Source organism: Oncorhynchus tshawytscha, linkage group LG14 (genome assembly GCF_018296145.1).
Source record: "Oncorhynchus tshawytscha isolate Ot180627B linkage group LG14, Otsh_v2.0, whole genome shotgun sequence".
Lineage (NCBI taxonomy): Eukaryota > Metazoa > Chordata > Actinopteri > Salmoniformes > Salmonidae > Oncorhynchus > Oncorhynchus tshawytscha.
Genome location: NC_056442.1, coordinates 9872426 through 9897948, shown reverse-complemented (window position 1 = coordinate 9897948; position 25523 = coordinate 9872426). Strand labels below are relative to the sequence as shown.

Sequence of the window (25523 nt, the reverse complement as noted above, 5' to 3'; positions counted from 1 at the left end):
TGTAAGCCTATTGTTGAGTATTATTTGAAATAGACTATCAATGTTCTTCTAAAACGTGTGTAAAAACCATAAAAGCCGACCCCCGCCCAAAAATGGTCTGGATGAATTATAGGCTATGCTGCCTTTACTACCCCGCAGAGACCTTGGGCCGTGACGTCGCGATTACCCAAACTTTCGGAAAGTTTTTCAGGAGAAAAACAACCACGGAATGTTCGAACTCCTGCCTTTTTATTCAGCAACTTGTCGTCGAAATGAGAGTATATTTATCACGCTGTACAGAATCTTCAGGAGTGCTCTTGTTAATCTTTGCAATAGTCTTTATAAATAGCTGCGACTGTGTGATTGAAGACGATGTGGTGTTGGAGAAAAAATATCTTTCCGAACTCTACAGTAAGTTCAACTCAGACTGCATCGGACATCGAAATGTGTCCACTAGTAGCCTACTGTTCAGTTTTATTTCAAGAATTATAAATGATAGGTCAGTCATGCAAGTCAGGACAAGAAAGTCTACAATAAGAAAGACTCCTGTGTACGCAAGTGTGGTATACTGTATGTGCAAGACAAGATATTTGCATAGGCTTCTGTAGGCTACAGCGCTGCGCCGCTGGATGCATGGCGAGATGCATTGTATTATTCTCGGTTTCGATTATGGAAAAATACAATGAACAATATAAGAAAAGATAGTTGAATTGTTGTGTCATCTGGGAGTACTGCAAAATGGTTTCGTAAATAAGAACATTTTGCCCTTTTTATGCATGATCAATTAATGAATGGACTCATCATGTGACCATCAGGCTTCTGATGCAGATTGGAAAGGTCAGAAAGAATAAAACATCAACATTGATGCTGTTATGGGTAGAGGGACGGACAGATTAGGGTCAAGTAAAGGTAACCATGGATAGACTGTGTGCACAGTAGATCAACTGTAGGCTGTAGATGGCATGTTTCCCTGGTATAGACAGGAGAGATCTCAAATTGGGTCATGGAATTATGCCAAAGGAATGACGGGAGGACACACATTTTTATTTTATGTTAATTTAACATTTATTTAACTAGGCACACATACACAGAGAGAGAGAGAGAAACAGGCTCAGATATGTTATTTGGTTGGGCACAGAGAGTAGGCCTGTCCATGACCTAAACTCCAGTCTCCAGTCTCATTGAACTTTAAATGTTTATCGGATATGACAATCTAGCCTAGTGGTAATGTTGTTATAGTAATGTTATTATGCGTAGGCCTAATAATACAATTTTAGCAGCCTATAAAAATTCGCACTTGTTTCAGACATGTGTATAGGAGAATGACACGGATAGGCCCCTGAACAATTAACAGTTCGGAACAATACGTGCATATATTATGAAGATCATTTGTGAATTTTTTGTGCGTTTTGGTTTTCGGCACGTTTTTTTCGACTGTTCGCGCACACAAAACAGTTTCTCGAGGCATGCCGAAGTTTGGAACCGAAGTCTACGCCCCATCATCTGTCATTGGTCAACTTTAGGGATTCTTCAATAAAGTGTTAGTTGCCATTCAACAATAGATGACTCGTATTCATGGCATTTTTTTACTTGAGACATACTGCACCAAACATCATAGTTAGATTTAAAATTGCGCAACTAAGATCTCGATAAAAACATCAAAATTAATGACAGATGTGTTTTTAATTTTAAAAAAATTAATTCTGACTGTTTTGAGGAAGTGTATATTGGCTATGGCTTCTCAAGTTGGACAAACAGTACCTTTTCTCGTTTTTCAAGCAAAGGTCTTTTAAGGGAGTATGCGAACACACTCGTTCAGTCCAGCAGAACCGTGCTCAAACACCAATATTGGTGTCATAGAGAGCATAGTAAAGTTTACAGTAGAAGATGCTATTATTCTTCCCCACTACCCTACATTTCCACCCATCAATCCCTCTATTCCCAGACAAGGGTCTGTTCATCATGGAGAATACCCAGCTGAAGCGCTGCATCTCCTCCTCCTCCTCTAACCTGGTCCTGGAGAGCTGTGAGAGGCCCACCCGCCGTATGCTGTGGAAGTGGGTGTCTCGCCACCGCCTCTTCAATCTGGGTAGCAGCCTCTGTCTGGGCCTGAACATCAGCGACTCCACCCAGCCCCTGGGCACCTTCGAGTGTGACTCACCCCTCCGGACCCTGTGGTGGAGGTGCAATGGGAATACGTTGTACGGGGCGTCCCAGCTGAAGCTGTCCGTGGCTGGACGCCTGGTGGTGGTCAAGAGGGCCAGTTATCATCAGTGGCGGAGGTACTCTACACCGGGGGAGGGGCCATGTGCCTATCCTTATGAGGGTAAGTAGTCAACATTAGTGATGCGTGAGTCAGCTGTTTGTTCACCTGTCCACAATTGCTAATAACCCATTCGTAACCGCCCGACTATGTATGATACATTTGAAAATCTGAGGCTCGCAACCCGAACCCTAAGCCGCAAATATAGAAAAAACGCGCTGTACAGTCAGAGAAGGTGGAACAATTTTTTTTGACAGGCCTTTTTAGATAGGCATATGTCATTGCTTATCATTAACTTACATTTTGGTAGACTATTTTTCAGTCAAGGAACTTGTCTGTAATTAGATATGTGCAGCTTCTCTTCTGTCATTACTTGTTGCCCTAGAAGACTAAATAAACCATTGCTCATCAGAATAATGTCATACATTTATAGAATAAATGCAGCAATGTAGTTGACATCGATAAAGTTTGTTTTCTCTGTTCTCTTCTGTTTCTGCTGCTCTTGCAGAGCAAAGACATTTAGGGACCGGGGAGAAAATGCCATTTTTGACCGGTTTTAAGAAAATTCAAAGCTGTTAAAATGACCCAACATGTTTTTGATAAGATTTCAGTTAGTTTTGGATGCATATTCTATGTGGTTGAAATTCTATCAGCTTCTGTTATGCTGATAAAGATAGCACCTTTACAGACGGTTCCTAACTGCGCATTCATTCTCTCAAGATGCTGAATGAAATAAATCATATTTCTCCACTCCTGTTTACACTTGGTGTTTGGGCTGAGAATTGCCAGGGACTTCACAATATGCTATTATCAAATCATTTCCAATTTTATTTGTCACCTGCACCAAATACAACAGGTGTAGACATTACCGTGAAATGCTTACTTAAAAACCCTTAACCAACAATGCAGTTAAAGAAATAGAGTTAAGGAAATATTTACTAAATAAACTAAAGTAGAACATTTGATAAAAAGTAACACGATAAAATAACAATAACAAGGCTATATACAGGGAGTGCCGGTACCGAGTCAATGTGCGGGGGTACAGGTTAGTCGAGGTAATTTGTACATGTAGGTAGAGGTAAAGTGACTATGCATAGATAATAAACAGCGAGTAGCAGCAGTGTAAAAACAAAGTGGGGGTGTGTCAATGTAAATAGTCCGAGTGGCCATTTTATTAATTGTTCAGCAGTCTTATGGCTTGGGGGGTAGAAGCTGTTTAGGAGCCTTTTTGACCTAGACTTGGCGCTCCGGTACCGCTTACAGTCTATGAGAACAGTCTATGACTTTGGTAACTGGAGTTTTTGGGCCTTCCTCTGACACCGCCTAGTATATACTGTAGGTCCTGGATGGCAGGAAGCTTGGCCCCAGTGATGCACTGGGCCGTATGTACTACTCTCTGTAGCGCCTAGGATGCCGAGCAGTTGCCATACCAGGCGGTGATGCAACGCGTCAGGATGCTCTCGATGGTGCGGCTGTAGAATATTTTGACGATCTGGGGACCCATCGTTTGGACCATAATAGTTCGTTGGTGATGTGGACACCAAGGAACTTGAAACCCTCGACCCGCTCCACTACAGCTCAGTCGATGTTAATGGGGTCCTGTTCGGCCCTCCTTTTCCTGAAGTCCACACTCAGCTCCTTTGTCTTGCTCACATTGAGGGAGAGATTGTTGTCCTGGCACCGCACTGCCTGGTCTTTGATCTCCTCGATACGACATGTATTGCGATTCCCACGGATTTATATGTATTGCAATTCAATACCGTTCCAAAAATATTGCTTACGATACGATAAATCGTCATATAATAGTATCCCGGTACGTAACCGTATTGATCCCCCCCGTCACTATAGGTGTATCGTTTTAATGCAATAAATAATTCATTTAGCAGAAGTTAATATTATTAGGCTATGAGAAGTTCTCAACCTACAGTCAGTGTCCAGGTCAGCTGCTATCCCATTTAACCTATCTGAACAGTACAGTTCCCTAGACGCGCCATTTTGAAGTCCCCGGTCTTGTGACTCAAAGTTTGTATAGAGCCTCACCACCATCACATATATCATAGCCAGCACTGCTGTAATCCACTTTCACCACTTCACCAAAACTTCCCCAAACATTAGACCACTGTTCTGGCCCTCCTTTCCATTTCATTTGAACTCTCCATTTTCTTATCGAATGAAACTCTGACATTGTTCCAAAAAAGCATTTGGCAATCGGTGTGTTTTTGGCGCTCTACGGTTAGGCCGTAATGTTTAGGCTAGCCTACGCACTAACGCCAGATAAAACAAATACAAGACCAACCTCATTGTAGCCTATACATATGAGTTGCATAAGGATGAGACATTGATGGATTTTTAATGCATCGTTTTCTCTTTATTCAACCCGCCGGCCGTCCACCCGTCCTCCATGCACACAATATTTCATGACACTAAACCCACACGTCCTGCGGATATAACTGCGGGGGACTGCGGGGTTATGAGTCAACCCGCGCACCACTAGCATACATAGGATATTATAGTAGTGACATGCACTGACTGACCTCTTTCTACACAGACAGTTTCATTGAGACACAGTTGGTTTGATATTAATGCAGCCGTGCAAATGCTGCTCATCCCTTACATAAGAAAACGAACAGACTGACTCACTCTATAACCGGGAACATGAGCCCAAAGAAGGTGGTGGTGACAATGTTTTTCCTCTGTAGAGATCCACACACTGTTGGGTAATGCCCACGGCATGCCTTGTGCCCTGCCGTTCAAATACAACAACAAGTGGTACTCGGAGTGCACGGCAGAGGGGCGCGAGGACCACCATCGCTGGTGTGCCACCACCAGTCGATACGACCAGGATGAGAAATGGGGCTTCTGTCCCAGTCAAGGTGATGCACACTCACACACACAAGCGCGTGCACACACACACACACACACACACACACACACACACACACACACACACACACACACACACACAACAGTATTGTTGTACAGTGTGGGTTTGATCGATATTTTTCTCTCTCGATACAACACAACCATGATAATATTCAAATGTCTTTGTCTCTGCCTCCAGAGTTGAGCTGTGATACGTTCTGGGACTCAAACCAGGAGAGCCGTGCGTGTTACCAGTTCAACCTGTACACCATCCTGACGTGGAGCCAGGCCCACTCCTCCTGCCTGGCCCAGGGAGGAAGTCTACTCAGCATCACTGACCTCACTGAACAGATGTACATCAGAGGTACATAAAACTATTTTATCACTATATTTAATAGTTCTATCTAAACATTAAAAACTTTATTTGAACTTTTAGTCAGGAAAGGAGACAAGGTGGGTGGTATGGTCTGAGCTACACATACTGTATAAACTATAAACTCTTGGGTGCAGTAAAACGGACTTGTGCTCATAGTTTTTGTTATTCAGGCTGGAGAAAGTACAAGACGTTTTGACCAGAGTTAGTGGTGTTCATGCGTGTGGTTCTGTGTCTTTCAGAGCGGTTGGCTGACGTGGGGGTGATGGTGTGGATCGGACTGAACCACCTGAGTGAGAGAACAGGGTGGCAGTGGTCTGATGGAGCTCCTCTGGCCTTGGTTAACTTCACCTCAGGTAAGAGACTTGGGCTGCTCTACAAACTTTTCATTCCCACTCCAAGGCCCAGATTCCTCCTTTAAAATGTGAATGAACAGCATTAGCGTTAGTAATAAGATGTAATAGCTTCATGTAGCCCTCTGAAGTGGAGTTTCTGGCCATTTTGCTCAGGCAGGTCCAGTCCATTTGGATCTCAGCGGGGAGAATCAAGAAGTTCCTGCTGTAGCAGTGGTGGGAGCCAGAAATGTGTGTTTGAAACTAGGCCAACGTTTCTCCCTTTCTACCTGTAACTCCCCCGTTACCTGTGTTGGTCTCTCCCAGGCCTATCATCCAGCCCTCTGCAGGACAACAGGCAGTGTGGAGTGTATAACTCAGCGTCGGGGGGGCACCAGTGGCAGAGTCTGTCCTGTGAGTCTGCTCTACCCTACATCTGTAAGAAGACCCCCAATGACACCAGGAGAGCTGAGCCTCTAGGTAAGACGTCAATGGTCCTATATGTTTCATATTGTGATTCATAATCTGCACTGTAACATAAAACTGTCAATTATACAGTAATTTGGGGTATTTTCAACAGTGAAATACTCTGAAATGTTTTGCTGCAGCATACTGTAAATGATGGTGCATTGTGTGAAAGTGTTGTGGGCGGGGCATAGAATTGCTGTATTTCGAATGGTACTGTAATTCCAACCCACAGAATACAGTACCGTACCTAAGCTTTGGAGCGCCAAAAATCTTTTGGCCACTAGTTGGTGCACGGTACTGTTGTTTTTGGCTAATTAACATATTCTGAGGTGTGCCTTGTAAAAGACTATATTTGTTGCAACTGGAAGTGAGAATGCTGTAGCAGTTTAACTCCTATGTGGTTATAGTGCCCCACAGTCGGGGACAGATACAGAAGGGGACACATTACAGTCGCTGCCAGTTTGGAAGCCTTTGTTAAGGTCTCTAGAAGTGCACGCGATATAAAACACCAAATTGTAATTCATATACTGTAATGTGTAAACACTTTACCTAGCAGCCAACCTGCTTGCTACTGTAAAATGCTGTGAAATAGAAACCTCTTCCCTCAATGAATTTCATGAATTCATCCATTCATTCATTCATTCCGATTATGTTAGCGTTCACTTTTTTTTGGTTACAGTATAATATATGTTAAGGTATTGTACTGTGTGTTATTACACAGTACTTGCTCTGATACTGCATTTATGTTACAGTAGGTGTACTGTCATATGACGTACAGAATTTGACTTGCCACCGAGCTGCCTGTAAGCTACTGTCAGATTCACAGTAACCTCTTTACATTGTGGTTTATAGGCGGTGATTACATGTAGAGGCTGATCAAAAGGTCCGCTCTAGGGCCTAGGGAATTATTAACCTGCATCCCAAATAACACCCTATTCCCTATATAGTGTGCTACTTTTGACCAGGGCTCATAGGGCTCTGGTCAAAAATAGTGCATTATGTAGGGAATAGGGGGCTATTTGGGACTGATGCACAGAGTTTGGTTGTGTTTGGTCCTTGAGTCAGCTGTCTCTGTCTGGCTCAAAAGGGCTTGGTGAGCTATCCCATTTGTCATATTCTTATACACAGTCTCCAACTAGTACTTGTTAACAGTTCTGAACAGCCCTTTCTAATAGGTCAAACTCAATAACCATGAGCAACGTTTGGCTGTTTGTTTTGGTTGATACGGATGACTCAATTGTTTCTGTCTGGCTCGAGAGTCGTCTGGTGATTTATCCATCTGTAACGTTCCAAAACGATGTTCTTCCCATCAAGAACTGTTGAGTGGTACTAAAAAACCTTCTCTAACAGGTCAGCATTTGGTCACAGCTTGGATGTTTTTTTTCCTGATAGTAGTCTTGTTATTTATCCCAGTGACAGTAGAAGTTCTGAGTCACTCCCAGTGAGTGATGTCGTTTGAATGATCCTACGAATAGAATGGGAGAGGAGCTCCAGCTAGCAGCTCAACAGCTGGGTTCCACCTGGAACATGAACTCTTGACCTCGGCTTCTTCCACGCTAGGCAATAACAGGGCTATAACAGAAAACATAGGTTGGGTGCGGTTCAGTAGGCATGGCACTGGAAATGTTTTAAGATGGAGGATGAGCGTTCTTATTAGAGAAGTTCACTAGTAGTACATCTCCAGTTGAGAATGTTTCCACCTAGGACCCAACTTCCATTTACTTTCCTTCATTTATATTTCTCCAGAGTGATGAACGTCACTTGGAAGAGTGGCCATGCGAGATTACTCTTTTGTGTGTATGCATTGATATGTAGGCTACGTGTGCCTTTAAAAAAAAATGTATTTAGTTCTGTCCTTGAGCTGTTCTTGTCTATTGATGTTCTGTATTGTGTCATTCTGTATTATGTTTCATGTTTTGTGTTGGACCCCAGGAAGTGTAACGGCTGCTTTTGCAACAGCTAATGGGGATCCTAATAAAATACCAAATACTTGGACCTTTTCTCTCTTTAGCCCTAAATCGTAGAATGACAGGTGCTAATGTTTTTGTACTGAATTGGACCGTTACCTCTCGTCTCCTTTCCTCTCCGTCTCCCGCACCCAGATAACTGGCAGTACTACCGCACGGTGTGTTCCGAGGGCTGGCTGGCCCACAACCGTTACTGCTACAAAGCCCTGGCAGAGGCTGAGGCAGGGAGCTGGGAGGACTCCTCCACTGCCTGTAACTCCATAGGAGCCAACCTCACCAGCCTACACTCGCTATCTGATGTAGAACTGTTGCTGGGCCTGCTGGCTAACGGTGAGTCTGGATCTGGGGTTCTATATTCTAGTATGTGGTATATAGTGTGTTCCCTGTTCTGGGATAGTGTGGACATCATAATGGATCATGGGACGGTGTATAGTGTGTTCCCTGTTCTGGGATAGTGTGGACATCATAAAGGATCATGGGACGGTGTATAGTGTGTTCCCTGTTCTGGGATAGTGTGGACATCATAAAGGATCATGGGACGGTGTATAGTGTGTTCCCTGTTCTGGGATAGTGTGGACATCATAAAGGATCATGGGACGGTGTATAGTGTGTTCCCTGTTCTGGGATAGTGTGGACATTACATACTTATCTCATATGTATATACTGTACTCGATATCATCTACTGTATCTTGCCTATGCTGCTCTGTACCATCACTCATTCATATATCCTTATGTACATATTCTTTATCCCCTTACACTGTGTATGACAGTAGTTTTTTTTGGAATTGTTAGTTAGATTACTTGCTCGTTATTACTGCATTGTCGGAACTAGAAGCACAAGCATTTCGCTACACTCGCATTAACATCTGCTAACCATGTGTATGTGACAAATAAAATTTGATTTGATTTGATTTGACATCATAAAGGATCATGGGACGGTGTATAGTGTGTTCCCTGTTCTGGGATAGTGTGGACATCATAAAGGATCATGGGACGGTGTATAGTGTGTTCCCTGTTCTGGGATAGTGTGGACATCATAAAGGATCATGGGACGGTTGTAACGCTCGTCTGAAGAAGACGACCAAACATGTTCATGATTATTTATTCAAACTGAACACTGAAACAAAATAACAAAATGGAACAACACGAAACAACTCTGTCTGATGCAGACACAAAACTGAAAACAACTACCCACAAAACACAGGTGGGAAAAAGCTGCCTAAGTATGATTCTCAATCAGAGACAACGATAGACAGCTGCATCTGATTGAGAACCACACCAGGCCAAACTCAAAGAAATAGAAAACATAGAAATAAAGAAACTAGACTGCCCACCCTAGTCACACCCTGGCCTAACCAAAATAGAGAATAAAAACCTCTCTATGGCCAGGGCGTGACAACAGTGTATAGTGTGTTCTCTGTTCTGGGATAGTGTGGACATCATAAAGGATCATGGAAGGGTATTGTCTTTTAGGTAGTTGTTTTTTCACGTTGACAAATCAACTAAGTATGTTGTGTGTGTGTGTGTGTCTGTGTGTGTATATGTGTGTGTACATTTACATATATGTGTGTACTATAGTCTCAGGGTCTGGCTCAGAAGTGTGGATCGGCCTGATAAAGAAGCTATCGTCCTCAGCTGTGGAGTGGTCAGACGGCTCCCCAGTCGACCTCACTCTCTGGCACGTGCACCATCCTGCCCATAGCAACAGTCAGCTCTGTGCCAAGACTGACCTAACGGTACAGTCAACTGAATCCTTTTCACGGATGACTACAGTTTGCTGTTGGTTCCTCATCTTTATTTGACTGAATATAGTAAATTACTCAAATATGTGTGTGTGTTTGTCCTAGGAGGGGAACTGGCTGTTGGCACCATGCGATGAGAAGCTCCCTGCAGTGTGTAGGAGAGCAGGACTTCTGTCCCTACTCCCCACTGAAGCATGGGACGAGGGCTGTCCTGAGGTAGGCACACACACACACACACACACACACACACACACACACACACACACAAACACACACACATAGATGATCTGATAAGAAACCCTACAAGATATCAGCGCTGCATATGTCCTAGCCCTGAGCAGAAGAATGCATATCTGCCATATCCATGGAAGGTGAAATTGAAATTCAACATAGCTCTCTTATCAATCTTAACCCAACTGTTTCCAGAAGAACTTCATGGCACCATGCATGGTTGATTCCTTACGTCCTTTGTCAGACAGAGGATCCGTGGAATGCTGTGTGGTCAGAATAGTGGCGTTCCACATATCCAGACATGCATTAGCATTACAGCGAAAGTGCCTGGTTGGCTTCAGATCCCTGCTTAGGGCGAGTCTGCTCTGCATTCAGTACAATGAGCTGATTCAACAGCTAGATGACGTATTGTCTGACTGTCATGTGGTGTTGTGACCTCTGTTTACGAGGACATAAGCAGATTGACTCATAAGGGCTGTTTCCCTGCTCACCATGTCCTAAAACGGACAGGAAATCGCCCTGGAGGTGTAGTATCAATAGGCACTCAAAAATATGGGACATCACAGAATAAAGACTGTTTTCAGAGACTGTATTTGATTATATTCAGGCCACGTTGTGAAATTCACACAATCACCCGAGCTGTGTTCATTGACAACGAACGGCCTCAGTTGGAAAGGGATTTGACAACATAAAGAGAGAATCTCCTTCGTTGCGGAGGAACTGGTGTTCATTCCTTCTACACGCACGTGTCGGCAAGTGTTGGCTGCGATTGGTCATCAAGTGTGTATGGGGAGGTGGGAGTGAAATGTAGGACACTTGTCAAAACACTACTACTTCCTGTCCCTAAGACACTTCCCAAAGCCCCCTCACCAAGCCCCCTCCAGTCCTAACAGATGGTCCCAGTCATAGCCCTAACCCCCTAACCCCCCCACCCTCCATTCCCCTAACCCCAATCCTCCACGTGTGTTTGCTTGTATTAGCCACTGCCGTCTACTGCTAATTCCAAACTATGCAGGCTCTAACTGCCAAAATGTTTGGAGTGTAACCCAATCCAGTCAGCTTTGGCCCGGCTCTCCTGAGCTTGTTGCTATTCTTGTCCACCGGCCCAGACTCCTTTCAGGTGTCTGTGTGTATAGACATGGAGTAATGTGTGAGTCTGGCTCCCACCTCTAGTCGATCTCCTCCAGTATATTCAGTGCCTTGTCTTGGCTGCTCTCACTCCTGGATGGTGTCTGCGGTAGAAACATTCACGCATATAATGTTTTTGCATTTGTTTTTTTATTCATTTAATCAAACTGAGATACAGACGTAGGATCTTCATTCGATCACACGTTGGTTCCCTCGCATGTACCTGCACGGCAGGAAATGCGAACCTGTAGTGTATTCGAGGTTAAAAAAGGTTTGCAAAAGTTTGTCATTTCCACTTTAATTTCAGACTTAACTTGCCGTAACAAAAAAAAAATGGATCAACCCCTACAGACAATGTCTTTTGATTACAATCCACATAATAATTCACATTTCCTGCTGCTGTGCAGGATTATTTTCCTGCTGTAGCAAACTGCCTCAAATGAAGATCCTACATCTGTATCTCTTCCCCACAGGACTGGAAGCGGAAGGGCCGCTCTTGCTACATGGTGACGAGCCACGAGCAGAGCTATGAAGACGCTGTCAAGGGTTACTACTGCAAGGCTCCCCTGGTCACAGTGGAAAACAGGTCTGATTTCTGACTCGGACTTCTCATCTTAACCATTTCTTGCACACCTTAAATGGGAACTCCCATATTTCATAGTGACAAGAATACATTCTTATGAATGATTGTTGATTTCTCTCCATGGCAGGTTTGAGCAGGCCTTTCTGAACAGCCTGGTGAGTGAGATGGGGGCCAACGGTAGCGTCTTTTACTGGACGGCCCTACAGGACCAGGGTAACCAAGGAGAGTACAGCTGGCTGGGGGGACACAACGGATCCACCCTACCCCTGCTCTATACAAACTGGAACAGGCATCAGCCAGGTAGGGAAGGGAAACGTGGTGGGGTGGGCTGTAGCGTTCCAGGTAGAAGTTGCCCCTTAACCACAGATCCAGGGTCAGATTACCCAGCAATGTGTACTAACGGCTCTAACGGCTCTCTAATCAGTAGGGTAAGGAAACCAATCTGACCCTGGATCAGTGGATAGGGACAAACTTCAACTTACCCTGTGTCAATAAACAATAGTCTCCCGTGTAAAGACCACTGTTTTGTCGTAGTGGACTTAGTGTTTCCTCCATTCACCTCTGCTCTCCCAGACCACTCCACTGTCAACAGTCTTCCCTCTCTTCCCCACTGGCATGTGGTCTCCATCACACAGACCAGCTCCACTTAGACAGCAATGGGGCTGAGACAGAACAGACAGAACAGACAGAACAGACAGACAGCCATAGCTGTGGGTTAGTTTAGCCCCAGGTGGATGTGTCGGCTGTCTACTGTCCTTCATTCGGCCCCCCCTTCACTTCACTTCACACTGTGGCTTAGTCCCAAATGGCAACTTATTCTCTATGTAGTGCTCTACTTTAGTAGTGCACTGTGAAGGGAATAGCTGAATAGAGTACCATTTGGGATGCTGCCTATGATTAATGAGTTGAAGTGTAATTTAGGTTTTCACAATCTCAGCTTCCTTCAGTCAGTGGGAGAGCATCGTTAATCATGCTGTTGCTATGGTGAAGTGGCAGGAGGACTTTGAAGTAGAATTCCCATCATTTAGTTGATAAAATACCGTGGTGCTAACACTCTCACCAATGCCTGCTTAGCTTGGCTGTGGATCTGTTTCTCACAGCTCAGTCTCTTTCTTTCTTTCTTTCTTTCTTTCTTTCTTTCTTTCTTTCTTTCTTTCTTGGTTTGTCTCTCTCTCGCTCTCTCTCTCTTTTTCTTTCTTTCTTTCTTGGTTTGTTTGTTTGTTTGTCTCTTTCTTTCTTTCTCTCTCTCTCTCTCTCTCTCTCTCTCTCTCTCTCTCTCTCTCTCTCTCTCTCTCTCTCTCTCTCTCTCTCTCTCTCTCTCTCTCCAGTCAGTGCAGGTGGCTGTGTGGCTATGACAGGCGGCCAGGCCTTGGGTCACTGGGAAGTGAAGGACTGCAAATCCCAGAAGGCCTTGTCAGTGTGTAAACAGAGCATCAGTGGTTACCAGGAGGTCCTGTTCCCTACAGTCCATATTGACGCTTACGCCCCCTGTCCTCCAGGCTGGGAATCACACTCCGGCCTGCTCCACTGTTACAAGGTCATCTGCCTTTCCTTCTCTTCTCCCCTATCTCTTTTCCTGTATTTCTCGTGTCTTCCTCAGTTATTAACTTGTTGTGAAAAGCAATGCTTATGCTACCACTCTGAGAGAGTATGACATGATCACTGGAGTTCTCCAAAATGCCCCATTAGCTGTCACTTGAAAACCAACGCAGAAAAGGAGATGCTGTAGTCAAGGCGACATAGTGTCATTGTTGACTGTGGTCCTCAGGCGTTCCACAGCGAGAAGGTGCTGATGAAGCGGTCGTGGGAAGACGCTGACTTCTTCTGCCAGGCTCTAGGAGCTCAGCTGGCCAGCTTCCACCACTACAAGGAGCAGGTCTTCGTCAAAGGACTCCTCCACTCCATGTTTGATGGGTTAGTTAGTGTGCTTTATAGCCTACACCTCTGTTTTTCCCTTTCTATAATACTGTGTTGTCCCAGGGAATCAAGCACACACATTTTCTTCAGGAAATACCCGTACCTTTTCTAAAATACCTGTACCTCTCTCTCTCTCTCTCTCTCTCTGTGTCTGTCTCTCTGTGTCTCTCTCTCTCTCTCTCTCTCTCTCTCTCTCTCTCTCTCTGTGTGTCTGTCTCTCTGTGTCTCTCTGTCTCTCTCTCTCTCTGTGTGTGTGTGTCTGTCTCTCTGTGTCTCTGTGTCTCTCTCTCTCTGTCTCTCTCTCTCTGTGTGTGTCTGTCTCTCTGTGTCTCTCTGTCTCTCTCTCTCTCTGTCTCTCTCTCGCTGTCTCTCTGTCCCTCTGTGTCTCTGTCTCTCTCTCTCTCTCTCTCTCTGTGTCTCTGTCTCTCTGTCTCTCTCTCTCTCTGTGTGTGTGTGTCTGTCTCTCTGTGTCTCTCTGTCTCTCTCTCGCTGTCTCTCTGTCTCTCTCTGTGTCTCTCTGTCTGTCTCTCTCTCTGTGTCTCTGTCTCTCTCTCTCTCTCTACTCTTCCTCTTTTTCAGAACAGAGGGTCGTTGGTTCTGGGTGGGCCTGAATAAGAGAGACCCCCAGTCAGCAGGAGCTTGGGAGTGGTCTGACGGCACCCCCGTGGTGTCCTCCTTCGTAGAGGATAAGAACGAGGAGGATGACCGACATAGCTGTGCCGTGTACAGCGACCTGACCAACGCCCTCCTGCCACAGCCCTGCGACACCAAGCACGAGTGGATCTGCAAGGCTCCCAGAGGTAATCACTGTTATAATAACGAATGGGTTGGATTGATATAAAGCCTTTCTGCCTACAGTACATCTCTTACAGAAAAAAAACCACACGAATTTCACGTGAACCCGCGCCGTGTTCCAAAAACACATGTTTTCATGTGATCACGTGATCTCGTGTGAAGTTACCGTGACAACATGTACATTTCATGTGAATCCATATGGTTTTTCTGTAAGGGATAGTAAGGGGGGAACTCAGCGCTTCTAACATCAATGGCACTGTATATACAGTAAAGGGAAAGGGGAATACCTGGTCTGAACGCATCCAACTGAAATGTGTCTTCCGCATTTCACCCCTCTGAATCAGAGAGGTGCGGGGGGCTGCCTTTATCATGTATGGAACATTTGAAACCTCAAAGTTGCTTGTTGATGTATCCTTATTGATTTGAAAGGTTTATCAATAAGAATGTCTGTCTTATTTGTCTCGATAGGTATGGAGCTGAACAAACCCTACTGGTATAGCGACCGTAAGTAAATGTATTCGTTTTGATGTATTTTGTTATATTTGACATTTTTTATGTATTATATTGAGTTATTATGCATTCATTTACATGCTTATTTGTGATATCAATTGCAGTTGTAACTCTGAGAGGGACTGTGTGATTGTGGGCTGTGTAAACTTCCTCCGTCCTGTAGAGAACGAGCCCTGGGTGTTCTACAGAGGAGCAGAGTATCTGCTGGCCAAGCAGCCTTTTCCCTGGGAGGGAGTTAACCTGGCCTGTATGATGATGGGCGCTCACTTGCTGTCTGTCCACTCTAAAGAGGAGCTCCGATTCATCAGAGAGCGCATGGGGAAGGTCTGTACACACACACACACACACACACACACACACACACACACACACACACACAAGCCGACACGAGTTCACACACGCCAGCCGAGACATTCACACGCGAGCGCCCTCAATCCCACACGTGCCTGTACATTCACAGTTCACACACAAGTGCCCTCACACACTCTCTCTCTTACACACATGCCGACACATTCGCATGCCGACACATAAAGGGCCTTGTTTCACTACAGCTCAGCGTCTTGGATCAAACTGAAGGGCCCTCAGGTGGAGAGGCTTTTGAAGGCTGTAAAAAGGACAGAGCTGTGGATAAAACAGTAGAGGCTGGGGCCAAGGCCAAAGAGAGGGGCTGAATGAGGCCATGGCCGAGGAGAGGGGCTGAATGAGGCTGAGGAGAGGGGCTTAATGAGGCCAAGGCTGAGGAGAGGGGTTGAATGGGCTCGCGTGGCGTGAAAGAGGCTGAATGGCTGACCCTTCACTGGAGCCAGGTCAGATTGCAGGAGGACGGTAATAGGTCTTGAATGAGTGAGCTAAGCATTCCTTTTCTTCTCTTGGTTCTCTCAGCTCTCTCTGGGGTCGACTGACTGGTGGATAGGGCTGTCCACAGACCTCGTGAGGGAAGAGTTCAGGTAAGTGTTTTTTTGTAGTTTATTCAATGCTGTATTTTACCTCACACTCAATGGATTATGCTGTCTCTTTAGTGTGGGGGGCGTAATAGGAGTGTGTGTGTGTGTGTGTGTTTGCAGTTGGAGTGATAAGTCCGCTGTGGATTATCAGAATTGGGCAGAAGGAAGCTCCCATGATGCCCCAGTGAAACAGAAACAGTGTGTGACTATGTCCTCTATCTCAGGTGAGGTCACAGGCACACACACACACACACACACACACACACACACACACAACACCATGACAGACTTCTCTTTGACGTGTTGCGACCAACAGGTCAGTGGTCGGCGGGTGAGTGTGGCGGTCTCCATGCTCACGTATGTAAGCGCCGGACCGTGTCCGTGGTGGAGATTCCCAGAGAGCCTCACTACATCGGAGGCTGTCCAGAGAGATGGCTCTACTTCGGACACAAGGTTCACCTCATCTCCCGTGTTTTTATTGTGTTACTATTTCCTTTTTATTTAGCAAATATTTGTCGAACTTTCTTACTCTGAATTGTTGGGAATGGTCTCGTAGGTAAGTCTGGGTAAGTCTAGGCATGTGACCAATAACATTTGATTTGATTTGAGTTTCTCTTGGCCATCTGACCGTTGTCGTGGACATTCAGTACTGAGAGACTTTTTTTCAAACAATCAACTTGATTTAATATTGATTAATTATTGCAATATTGAGGCTGCTCGACCCCACACCCTTGAGTGTTGGACCGAGTAACCTAACCTTTACACAAATGCAGAGTACTATATATACTAACAATGCTCAGTCATGGTTGGTTCAACACCCCCTCATGCAGACCAAGGAGCATCATAAGCCACTCTGGGTTCATCCTGTCGTTATCTGCATGTGGGTTGTTGTCTTAACCCCACCCTGGCTTAGTTTCCCAGATGCAAGGGTGATTTCGAGACAATGAGGGATTGTTCTACTCCTAAGCGTTCTCTAGTAAAACACATTCTTGTCTATTAACTCATTTGTCAGCTCAAGCCATCTCCAGTGACCATACGCCCAGATTAGCTGCAGGGAACTAGAGTGGAGCCCATGAAAACACAGACACTAGTAGTCCTACTATTAGTTAAATATTAATTGTTAACCATTAATATCAAATAGATCAGTTAAATACGTCATTTTTCTTTCACACCGTACAAGGAAAATCTAGTTGGTGGAACTATACCAAAACCTTGCTAGATTTCCGCCCTTTGTTTTGTGTGTCTTCTGGTAGTGTCTCCTGCTGCACCTCCCCAACAGTTCTGAGGAGGGGAAGAGCTGGAGAGACGCCCAGTCTATCTGCTCCTCTTTCCAAGGCACGCTGGTCGCCATCCAAGACGAGATCGAGCAAGCGTACATCACCATGCTGCTCCAGGGCAGTACAGTGGGCGTTTGGATTGGTCTACGGGATGAGGACACCATGAAATGGACCAATGGGAAACCTGTCAGCTACACCAACTGGTCCCCTGTAGAACCCAAGAACCCTCTGACGGTAAGGTTAAATGAAACATCAGATATTGTCTTTGTGCTTTGGTGATGTTCTCTGTATAGTGTATTGATTAGGGGGGGGGGGTTGTTTGTGTGTGTGTCTGTGTACCTTTCTCTGTGTGTGTGTGTGTGTGTGTGTGGGCGCCCCTCCTCTGCAGGATGAGTGGCTGAGCGGGCCCCTGGGCGGGGACGATCCTCTGTGCACGGTGCTCTCCAACAACCACAACTTCCACCTGACAGGGAAGTGGTTCGACGAGAAGTGCACAGAAAGTGGATACGGCTTTGTCTGTCAGAGACCCCAAGGTAGGACTCCCCTCTGTCTTCATATGCATTCTGTTTCACTCGCTCACCCCTCATTCAGACACATTGGGGCCTATTTTCAGAGCCCAGGACTGAGATATATAACCAATCAGGTCTGTATTACCTCATTCATGAAACTGTTGTTTTTGGTTATAGCTTCCCATTTTGTGCTCTCAAAATGTCACCCCGTTGAGTCTGCTCACTGAGAGAAATCCCTTTCAGGAATTGTTGAACAATGAAATGAGTGTTTCTGTTGATTTAGGGTCGAATCCATGCCTTTGCTTCTCCCTGAAACAATCTCTCTGATCTTTTCCTCTCCCTCTCTCTTTCCCTGCAACAGACACAACTAAACCCCCATCCCACTCCTACCTCCACCCTCTCCCTGACAATATTGAGTACAAGAACCACAGATACAGGGTTGCCCGTGGCAACATGAGCTGGTACGAGGCGCTGAATATGTGCTTAGAGTCTGAGTCTGAGCTGGTGAGCGTTACCGACCCCTTCCACCAGGCTTTCCTTACTGTCCTTGTCAATAGATTGGCATTCCCCCACTGGATTGGACTGTATAGTCAAGACGTATGTATTATACTATATTGCTAAGTACTGCTACCTGCCTGTGCTGTGTGTGTGTGTGTGTGTGTCTATCTGTCTGTGTGTGTGTCTGCGTGTGAGCGTGCGTGCGTGTAGATAATGCTCGTTAACAAGCACGTCAAAGTTGGTCTGTGGCATGAATTGACCTTTGATGATGTTAGGAGTGTGTGCAGTAGATTTACGTCACGGCAAGGAAACAGCTAAGAGCACTAGCTAGAGGTCTTCTATAAACAGCATGGCCGCAATGAAGTAATGCTGTAAATACAGAAATGCCTGAGACCACGTGCATCTGACAGTCTGTTTACTCGGATGTTGTCGCTCTCTCCCTCTCCAGTCCATGTCATTCTTTCAAAGCATGGGGATTTCATCTCTGTGACTATTCACAGCATGCTTGCACCATATCATCACCAAATGTATCTGATCTCCTCCAATCAAAAGTGGGCCTACCTATGTCCCATTTGGGCACTTTCTATTCACATACACGCATTCACATTTCTACAACTCTTATGTGAATACAGTGCATTCGGAAAGTATTCAGACCCCTCCCCTTTCCCCACATTTTGTTATGTTACGGCCTTATTCTAAAATGGATTAAATAATTGTTCCTCATCAATCTACACACAATACCCCATAATGGCAAAGCGAAAACTGTTTTTTTGAATATTTTGCACATTTCTTAAAAATAAAAAGCAGAAATACTTTATTTACATAAGTATTCAGACCCTTTGCTATGAGACTCGAAATTGAGCTCAGGTGCATCTAGTTACCATTGATCATCCTCGAGATGTTTCTACAACTTGATTGGAGTCCACCTGTGGTACATTCAATTAATTGGACATGATTTGGAAAGGCACACACCTGTCTATATAAGGTCCCGCAGTTGACAGGGAATGTCAGAGCACAAATCAAGCCATGAGGTTGAAGGAATTGTCCGTAGAGCTCCGAGAGGATTGTGTCGAGGCACAGATCTGAGGAAGGGTACCAAAACATGTCTGCAGAATTGAAGGTCCCCAAGAACACAGTGGCCTTCATCATTCTTAAATGGAAGAAGTTTGGAACCACCAAGACTCTTCCTACAGCTTGCCTGGCCAAACTGAGCAATTGGGGGAGAAGGGCCTTGGCCAGGGAGGTGACCAATAACCCGATGCTCACTCTGACAGAGTTCCAGAGTTCCTCTGGAGTTCCTCTTCTGTACTGCACCAATCAGGCATTTATGGTAGAGTGGCCAGACGGAAGCCATTCCTCAGTAAAAGGCACATTACATGACAGCCCACTTGGAGTTTGCCAAAAGGCACCTAAAGGACTCTCAGATCATGAGAAACAAGATTCTCTGGTCTGATGAAATCAAGATTGAGCTCTTTAACCTGAATGCCAAGCGTCACGTCTGGAGAAAACCTGAATGAAGCATGGTGGTGGCAGCATCATGCTGTGAGGATGTTTTTCAGCGGCAGGGACTGGGAGACTAGTCAGGATCGAGGGAAAAATAAACGGAGCAAAGTACAGAGAGATCCTGAATGAAAACCTGCTCCAGAGCGCTCAGGACTTCATAGTGGGGTGAAGGTTCACCTTCCAATAGGACAACGACCCTAAGCACACAGCCAAGACAGGCTTCGGGACAAGTCTCTGAATGTCCTGGCCCAGCCAGAGCCCGGACCCGATCAAACATCTCTGGAAAGAGCTGAAAATACCTGTGCAGCCAACCTGACAAAGCTTGAGAGGATCTGCAGAAAAGAATGGGAGAAACTCCCCAAATACAGGTGTGCCAAGCTTGTAATGTCATACCCAAGAAAACTCGAGGCTGTAATCGCTGCCAAAGGTGCTTCATCAAAGTACTGAGGAAAGGGTCTGAATGCTTATGTAAATGTGATATTTCCATTTTTTATTGTGTGTAGATTGATGAGGGGGAAAAAAAACAATTTAATCCATTTTAGAATAAGGCCTTAACAAAGTCAAGGGATCTGAATACTTTCTGAACGCGCTGTATATTTGGTGTTTATATACCAATATATGTCTTACAGCTAATATCCTGTGACAAACAGAGGTATTTATCAAACGGTAACTTATCCCATCACTGCAGTTGTCCAGTGTGCTCCCCAGAGCTTTCCTCCTGGCCCACAGCCCATGCATAACTATTTTGCGTCCCAAATGACACCCTATTCACTTTATAGTGCACTACTTTTGTCCAGGACCGATAGGGCTCTGGTCAAATGTAGTGCACTATGTAGGGAACGGGGTGCCATTTGGGGCGCATTTTTGTGCTTCACTCACACGGTATGGGAGTAGTTTTCCTCAACCACCAAACCCGGCTGGGAGGAATTCTAAGCCACTCACAACATGTGGATCCAAGGATCCCATAGACTCAAGGAATGTCTTGCTCGTGAAATATGGAATGAGGACAGGAAAGGAGAGAATTGATTCACAGCGCTCTACACAATGCCAGACACATTGGTCTATAAACACCACACTATAAACACCCCCAAGCCGAACCTGCTTCCCTCTACTCTTTCTGCTCCGTTGCATGACCTGACCTACAACCCCGTCATCTCCCTTAGCAACCCGCCTTAGCAACGTAGGCTCACCCTGAGAGTGTGTGTCACCTCCTCCCTGCCTGTGACTGTACGTCCCTACAGGATGGGATCAACTACCAGTGGTCTGACGGCAGTGACACGGTCTTCACCCACTGGGTTGCGGCCGATGATGATGATTTCATCCTGGGGGACTGTGTGTACATGGACGTCACCGGGGGCTGGAGGAGGGCCGACTGTGAGATGCCGCTCCAGGGAGCCCTGTGCCATGTCCCACCACCTAGTGAGTATAGCCTGGGTTCCTAGCACATTATAAAACAGTGGCTACTAAAGCTTGCTGTGCTGTTAGTCAATCCTCAAGAGTTTCAAATGCACAATGCTGCTTTTCTAAAAAAAAAAAAAAAATCCCATAGAGAGTAATGCGTTCACCACCTACGAGGTTGTGTGTCCATCGACGTGGGTGAGGTTTGGCGCCAGCTGCTACAGCTTTGAGCCCGTGGTCCAGAGACTGACCCTGGAGGAGGCCAGAGAGCACTGCAAACACAAAGGTACAGCAACAGATGTTGCCCTCAAGTACAGATTTAGGATCAGTTTCCCCTGCCCAAATTCTAACCTTAGCACATAAGGGGAAATTGCAAAACTGTCCTTAGTTCAGCAACTTCATCCTACTGTGGTAAGTGTCCAGTACACCATGGAGCCAATTAGGTCTCATGCTAGGATGGATCAAGGATTTAATGGATCTTTCTCAATGGGAATTCCCTTGTGATGACTCCCTGTTGTGATTGTGCAAAATGTAATGTTTGGTGAGAGCTCCCCCTATAGGATCCATGTATTAGCTCCATTCCAGTAGCTAATACTGTACTTTAGCTATAGATCTGAGGGGGCAAAACATTCCCAGAGAATTGCCTTCTTCATGCTCAGTAATACACATGTAATAATGAAGGTTTGGTGGGTTTTTCCCTCTTCCAGCGAACACGTCAGAGGTCCTGACCATACAGACAGAGACGGAAAACAGGTTTGTCCTGGAACAGCTGTGGTCGTATGGCTTCCCACATCAAGCCGTCTGGCTGGGGATGTTCTTCAACACTGACAGTAAGTACATGCTTCCCCAAGTTTCCTCTCTTCAAAATGGTTTTGGCGTGCAATATAAACCAACAGCTGGCAAAAGACAGACAATGTAAGTGCTTCGGACAGAACTGGGATAAGACACAGCCTAATAGGGTTAGTAACATAATGAATTTCAACATTTTTCAAGTAGTATTTTGATACTATTTATTGACTTAGTGTTTTAGCTGGTGAGTTGGTAGAAGCACTGGGGGGAAAAAACAGCAATGACCTGGGGCAGAGTTGTAGGGTGGAAGGAGAGGGGTCGAATGAACCAATTCACAACATCTTTATTAAACATTTTATGTTTGTCCGGTCCGATTTAGCGGGCTCCATGGCATGGCTCGATGGTCCTCCTGTGGACTACTCCAACTGGAACTTCAGGGCCCCAGACCCCAGCCTGCTGACAGCAGACACCTGTGTGTCCAGCAGGGTGTCTGATGGGATGTGGCTCCTCTCTCAGTGCACTGACAGACTGGGCTTTGTCTGCAAAACTAACCCAGGTGGAGTAGAGACATTTTGGCTGCATATACACAGGCAGCCCAAGTCTGATCTTTTGCCACTGATTTGTCTTTTGACCAATCAAATCAGATCATTTGCCAATAATTGGTATTTTGACCAATCAAATCAGATCTTTTTTCCAATATTTGAAATAAATATCAGAATTGGGCTACCTGTGTAAGTGCAGCCTCTCACTAGCCTCCAACTGCCATTATGACAAAGCTTTGTGTTATGCGTTTGTACAGTGTACATGTATGTATTCTATAGATCAGTCAAGTTAAACAGATCGCCTTCTTTGCAGATATGATCCCGGAGGTAGAAGTGGCGCCACTAAATGGTAGGTATTTAATTGCGGCTATTAACAGTTATGCTGTTTTTCTCATTTGCATTCTAATAATTTGGCATCACAAGGTATCTTGGGAGCAGCCTCTACCATGACTAACAGAGCCTTCAATGTCCAGTAAACTCACCCCTTTGTGTCTCTTCCAGGGTTGCACCATGGTATCGTCCCAGCCGCAGTCCTGGTGGCCATGCTGATCTTCGCCGTGCTGGTGGCGGCGCTCTGGTTCGTCTACAAGAGGAACGTGACGCGCTTCCGCAGACTGCCGTCCCTGGGAAACGCGTACTACAGACATACTAGTTCCCAGGCCACAGACTCCGATGGAAACGTTCTCATCGCAGATCTGGAAGCTCACTCCGGAGAATAGGGCTGTGTCCGAAATGGCCCTCGTTCCCCTATATAGGTGCACGGCTTTGGTCAAAAGTAGTGCACTCTATAGGGAATACGGTGCCTTTTTCAGATGCACTATAGGACTTATTGGAGACAGCAAAATGGTGGCGTTCTCGAAAGTTTGGGTAAAGCATGGGAATGGGCCGAACTCTCTGTATGACTGTGAACATTGGTATGACTCTGTGGAGTCTGAAATGGACCACAGCAAGGGAACGTAGAGGATAATGTCAGAGCCCAATTAGCTTTATCCACTTGAATCCCACAGGAGGCGGCTGAGGGGAGAACTGCTCGTAATAATGGCAGGAAATGAGCAAATGGAATGGCATCACACACGTGGAAACCACGCGTTTGATTTATTTGATACCATTCAACTCCGGTCATTACAAAGGCGCCCGTTCTCCCCAATTCAGATGCCACCAACCTCCTGTGCTTTATACAAGTAGTTGATGAATTAGGAACCAATCGTGTGGCTGAGAGTGAGGGAGTGCATCTTCATGTGAAGTAAGTTTTGTCTACAAAGGATTAGTGCCGTTATCCCAAGTACTTTGAAAGGTGCTGTCATTCTAATGTATCCGTTTGGAAGTGGATAGATATTCTTTGCACTGTAAACTTGCTGTTTCGTTATTATGGTACAATGCCAACTGCTCCCACTAACGCTAGTGCCCACTGTATTTGTGAGTACAAGTCTTTCACACAGTGAAGACTTCGTTTTCTGTAATGCCGTGTACAGGACCCAAAACTATTTTATACTTGTTTAAGATAACAATGGCCGCGATTCAGTTGTTCTTTACAGCAAAGACAAAGTCATACTTTTGCAATACATTCTGAAGTCGTCTTCTATGTATTTTTTTTTTTATATACATTTATGAACAGAAATAAGACCCCAAATCAATTTCAAGTTGTGTTTTTGAAATCAAAAAGTGTCATTAAAGTACTGTGTTTCTTTGTCAGCACTTTATTGCACAAAACTCCATTAATGCAATACGGAAAGATGATGTTTTAGTTTAGAGGTTTTTTTTGTTTGTTTATGTGCATTCCTGTTGCGTATTTTCCTACACACAGAACACACGCTCGCACCCTCACAGTATTCCTTAAGTGGCTTATAAGTACATACATGATATTCATAAGAGGAAGGGAAGAAAAAGTAAAGAGAAAAATGCAGGCATTTATTTATGTTTTATTATTTATCGTTACGAGAAAAATATTTGTCATTCACTTCCATTTTGTTCATTTGGTCCACACATCTGTCAAAATGTAGGAGCAAAGAAACTTTTATTGATGAAACAAAAATGATGTAACAAAGTGCTGTTATGTAAATGGTAGCTCTTTGAGAATTAATCCAGTATTCTAAGTAGACTTATGTGTGGGTTGTTTATTATGAGGTACAGTCTTTGCTGTGTTACCTGTTGTAGTTGTTCTATATTGGGTACATTAGGTTATTAGATATGAAATATGTTGATGTAGGTTTTTCTGTTGTGTGGAAAGAAATACATGAAAGAGGATAACACGGATGCTTGAAAATGTTTACTGTCTCTTGTTATTTTGTATTGATAATGTTCGTAACACATGCTATGTGCCTTCAGTGTAAATAAAATGAAGCTGTATCCAAGTTGTATCTGAACTGTGTCTTGCTATACCACGTTGGCTTTGAAATGAGTCATCTGCATTGAGATGGTCTGCAGTGCACTGTGGGGGTGGTATCCGAATATTGTCTTTATCCTGTTTATTTCTACCATATTTGCTTTGAAATTAGTGATTTGCATTGAGATGCTGTGTGGTGAGGGACTAGGGCAGGGGTGACATCATGTGGATGAGGGAGAAGTGAGTAGGGTGGACTCGTGGGTCTCTCTTTAGGTTCCAAATGGCATCCTATTCCCTATTTAGTGCACTACTTTTGAAGAGGACACATAGGGCTCTGGTCAAATGTAGTGCACTATATAGGGAATAGGGTACCATTTGGGAGAAATTCTTTTGTCTGGGAATGGCATCTACAGACTGGCCTGACGGTTGTTGTTGGCTAAGAATGCAGGCTTCATGTTTGAGATGATTCACTGCATGATTTTCATTGCTGTTCTTATTTGCTTGTCTTTGAGAGAATTGACAGTGGCTTATGATAGTCGGAGACGCAGCATCAACATACTTTTCTTTGTTTATCAGTGTCTTTTGTCGTT

The 25523-nt window shown here is 44.9% G+C and overlaps 1 protein-coding gene across 1 annotated transcript; it reads left to right on the top strand.

Moving 5' to 3' along the window:
* Nucleotides 1–124: 124 nt before the first annotated feature.
* LOC112267720 (secretory phospholipase A2 receptor) lies at nt 125–24961 on the top strand. Its single transcript, XM_042297007.1, has 28 exons — nt 125–390; nt 1925–2305; nt 4942–5115; nt 5304–5468; nt 5720–5833; nt 6137–6289; nt 8380–8574; nt 9823–9980; nt 10092–10202; nt 11819–11931; nt 12056–12228; nt 13257–13465; nt 13697–13842; nt 14425–14645; nt 15109–15144; nt 15314–15474; nt 16033–16097; nt 16215–16318; nt 16411–16547; nt 17348–17605; nt 17760–17904; nt 18242–18477; nt 21123–21300; nt 21431–21565; nt 21987–22109; nt 22448–22624; nt 22924–22959; nt 23112–24961. Exons 1-28 carry the CDS (start codon nt 252–254, stop codon nt 23327–23329), a joined length of 4461 nt encoding a protein of 1486 aa, XP_042152941.1. The 5' UTR covers nt 125–251; the 3' UTR covers nt 23330–24961.
* Nucleotides 24962–25523: the final 562 nt, after the last annotated feature.